Consider the following 4264-nt stretch of genomic DNA (forward strand, 5'->3'; position numbering starts at 1 on the left):
GCTACTCCAGATAGGCACTCTGAAGACAGTTGTTGTAGGATGGGTAGAGGCCGACCGACCACTGGCCATAGGATCAGAGACTGATTTTTATTCCTACTTTATGCTTCCACACTTTACAGCTTTTCTCATTGAAACGGAGAAAAAAAAAGAACCCCTGAATAAAGGAAAAAGGAGACAAAGGGATATGGGGAAAGTCTGTCTTAGCTCTGTTCTCTGGGTCCTTCGTACACTCCGTAGACTACAGTGTCAGTCAGTACTTGGCTAGCATTTGAGGGTAACAGCCTTCTATGAGCCAGAAGCTTTTCTCCAGCATTTGCTTATACACACCCTCTTACTTATAACTTAAGCTTCTGTGTTCCTCAAGGGTGTGGTAAAATCTCATTCTATAATACTGTCTTTGGCACATTGATTCCATTTAGATCAGGATTTCATGTAGTGAAACTGATCAGATTTCATGCAATCTCATGACGTTCAATCTAAGTTGGTACCACATTTGACATTCGTGATATCTAGATAGATTGGGAAGTATGCTATTTCTGTTGGCTTTATTAAGGAGTTTTTTTTTTAAATTTTATTTATTCATAAGAGAGAGAGGCATAGGCAGAGGGTGAAGAGGCTCCCTGCAGGGAGCCGGATGCAAAACTTGATCCCATGACTCTAGAATCACGCCCTGAGCCAAAGGCAGACGGATGCTCAACCACTGAGCCACCCAGGTGCCTCTATTAATGATCCTTGATTAGAAGCCATGATCGACTTATTTGGTAATGCTTGAATGAAAAGGACATTATTTTAAGCAGGCATATGTTGGTTATTTTAGCTTCAACTCTTACTTGAAATATCCCCCAAATATATGCATGGTTAATCCTTTTCCATTTTTCCCTGTCTGCCCTCTGCCAGCATTACTTAGAGCCCCCAGTGAAGCTGAGTGAGGCTCTAGGAAGATACGGACTTAACTCGGAAGATTTTTTTGTCTTGAAGCATGGAGAATCCAGATACCTCAATGCCGATGAGGAAAACTGAATAAATGTGAGCACAGGAGCTATTAGTGACTAAGGTATCCTCTAAGAAAGACCAAGGAATTCCTGAATATGAGGATTTTTTTTTACATTGGGAAACAACTTCTGCAAATTAGTGTTTTATGTTTTGCGTGGTAACTTGCTTGCTCCTCCGACTCCCAGTTCATACAGAGAAGAAGAGTTCAGAGGTGGGTCATTTCCATAATGAATTGGTGACGGGAGATTAAAATCCTGTCTCAATGGTATAAGCATTGCAATGGAACTATTTTTTAACAAAAGCACTATACTTTAGTGGTAGAATTTGGAAGTTAAGAAAACTGATTTTTGAGGTCTTATTTTTGTTCTTCTGGTTAAGGGCCTCCTGCAAGATTGAGTTTACCTAGCTAGACTGTTCCAGAGGCTTGCGCATAGAAACCCGCTTCTTGTATTCCCAGTAGAGAATGTGGTGAAATCGACAGCCACCTGCTTACAGCAGCTCTCCTTGCTCTGTCAGGATTAGCTTATATGCCAAATGTGAAGTGATTTATTTTTTTAAGCATAGAAACATAGGTTGGGCTAGGTTCCCATTTTTAAAGACTTAATTTTTAAAAAGAGGAGTATTTTCTGTTGCACGTCTACAATCCCTAAATCAGAAGTGGAGCTGGGCAGAGGCAGGGAAAAGGGGGTGGTTATGAGGACATGATTGGTGACATTTTCTATTTTTAATTTAAAAGACCTGCTAAGCACAAAGATAGCTGCAAGGAAATATTTTATAAAGATAAATGCAGATCTTAAAATGTTAATAATTCTCTGCATTCCATTTTCTCTCCATCTGCTCATTTCTCCCACTCATTTCATAGCTCCAACCCTGAATATATCAATAAGGTCTATAAATATTTTATGTTTTACAGGATTCAGATGGCTTATATTTTTATATTAAATGACCTCTAAGCATGATTCTACTTTGGCTAAGCTAGTAATACTAGCAATTAAAAGAAAAATGGTGATTTTTTTGAGAATTAGCTGACTTGAGTTTAGTCCTTTAAGGGCTCTCTGGCTGCTTGACTGCTCTGAATCTTCCATGAGAGCCGATCAGATACATTGGAGGCCCATCCTGTCTTTCTGCTCCACAGTCTCGGTGAGGTAAACTTTATTCACACAAAATAATCAAAATAGGTTTTCTACACCAAATGCTACCCAGCAGTATCCTATTTTCACATAGTATATATGCACGCCACCTGTTAGCCACTTAATCTCAATTTGAGTCCCTCCACCATGGATCCCGCCATATGTCACCTATGCGCACTGTGCCTCAGTTTCCTCACGTACAAGAGGACAATTTTGACCTACCTCCAAAAAATGTGAATAGTGATTTTTTTTTTAAAGCACTTTGAAAATATAAGGGAGAAAACTATTTCTTAAGACATCACTGCCTAATATAGATCAGTAAATCTGAAAGCTGAAAATAGGCTCGTGCTTTTGAATAGTGCATTATTCCTGCTGCAGAGTCCACCATATATATTTAGGGCACGAAACACTGAGGACTGACAACTTTATCTCCTTTTGTAAATTTGAAGAGTCACAGACAAAATAAATGTAAATGATCATTTATGAAAATTTAGCATTTTTATCTTACAAAGATGCAAATCAGCCAAGGGGAAATGTGTATATAATGAAGTGAATGTATGTGATTTGGGGCACTAAAGCAGAAAAAATTTACCCATAAAATAACCTTCAGGAAAAAAAAAAGCTGAATCACCATAAACCTTTTCACTCCAAAGGAACATTCTAGCAAGCAGATGGGAATGGAGGTGTTAGGTTGAGGGTGGATTAGCTGGCGGTGGTGGGGGCTGCTGGCGCCCTAGTACTACCCCGTGTGGTCACCTTCCTTGCTGTTGCCCGCCACACTGAAAATTCATCTCTTACCTCTGCTTTGTGAAGACCAAGTTCATCTTAATTTGTCTTCTCCATGAATGGCCTTAACATTATTTCTGTATTCACAGAAACTAACTGCAGGTCTCTGAGCACTTTAAATCATGTTACAGTTCATTTAATAAAAGGCCTGCCTTTTTCTAGGCCTTCTCAGAAGCTTTAATTTTTATTACCATTCACATTCTTTCTACACTGACATCTTGTTTGTGAAGAAGTATGTGGAGCTTCATGTTTCCTCGTAGAATCATGTGCAGTTTGTGTGGTTTCAGTTTTTTCACTTAGCTACATTTTTGCAGGGTTTATGTATAAAGCAAAATCAAATTTTGAAAAGTAAGCCAAATCCACTCTCTTGCGTCCATTCAGTCTAACATAGGGTATAATGCCTTTTACTTGGTCTTACCTGATCAGTTTCATTTTGCTCTCCGGTTAGCCAGCACCCATTCGAACCTGTGAGATCTTACGGACAGTCCCTTCCTCCTGTAGTAAGTGATGGACACCCAGAGATTGGTTCTTCCTTGCCCAGAGGGTCGGATCACTCACTGTGGGGGGAATACCACCCAATAAAAGCCAAGATGTGCCATGACCTACATAGATCAGGAATTCTTTGTGCACTTTGACTTTGTAATTTTTTAGGAAGTTAAAAATGACTCGCCTTTTATCTAACATTTTGACATTTCAAACTCCATGCTCTGAACCCCAGGAACTGGGATTATCTCAAACTAAAGACGGAGGAAAAGAAATGGCGTTTTAGAATCCAGTGCTGCTGAAGCACATCAAATCCTAGTTTTTACTCATGCATACATTTGTGTTTTCATAAAGAGGCAGATTAAAAAATTCGTTATAAAGGAATGTGCCTTTCAGGGAATTAGGACTTTTATTTATCAGTGATGCAAACCTTGCCAGCATATACACATTACTACCGTAGCCAGCTGGGAACTAACATGTTTTCACCTTAATACGGAATCTTTTCTACTGTAAAAAATATTTCTTGCAAGTTTGATTTCTGTATCAGGCTAACCCTGGAAATACACACATTTTTCTGTTTGAGGATTTGTGACTTCCTATGGAAATCCATGTATTTACAAATGAAATTTAAAGTACTTGTACAGCTTTGCCTTAAATACCTGGAGTAGGAAAGCTGCTTGCATATGGATTTACCTAATACTAAGCATGGTGATGGTTATGAACTTGAATATTATAAAACCTGGCTGAATTGAAATCTATTAATATTTTTATTCCATAAGCTATTGTGACAATGATTACAATTAAAATATACAAAAAGCTAAGTAAAATATGGATGAATATTAATAAAGTACTATCAAGAGAAAGCACATAAA

At 38.4% G+C, this 4264-nt stretch overlaps 1 protein-coding gene across 3 annotated transcripts in view; it reads left to right on the plus strand.

The window, feature by feature from the left end:
- The window catches only part of NAPEPLD (N-acyl phosphatidylethanolamine phospholipase D), a 63772-nt gene extending 59517 nt beyond the window's left edge, over nucleotides 1-4255 (plus strand). For all 3 annotated transcript variants that reach the window (XM_055300994.1, XM_055300995.1, XM_055300993.1), the window contains exon 5: nucleotides 898-4255. In XM_055300994.1, the coding sequence (XP_055156969.1) occupies nucleotides 898-1020 (123 nt within the window). In that variant the 3' untranslated portion in view covers nucleotides 1021-4255. The remainder of the gene's footprint in view (nucleotides 1-897) is intronic.
- The last annotated feature ends 9 nt before the right edge of the window (nucleotides 4256-4264 follow it).

This window comes from Nyctereutes procyonoides, unplaced genomic scaffold (genome assembly GCF_905146905.1).
Source record: "Nyctereutes procyonoides isolate TBG_1078 unplaced genomic scaffold, NYPRO_anot_genome, whole genome shotgun sequence".
Taxonomy (NCBI): domain Eukaryota; kingdom Metazoa; phylum Chordata; class Mammalia; order Carnivora; family Canidae; genus Nyctereutes; species Nyctereutes procyonoides.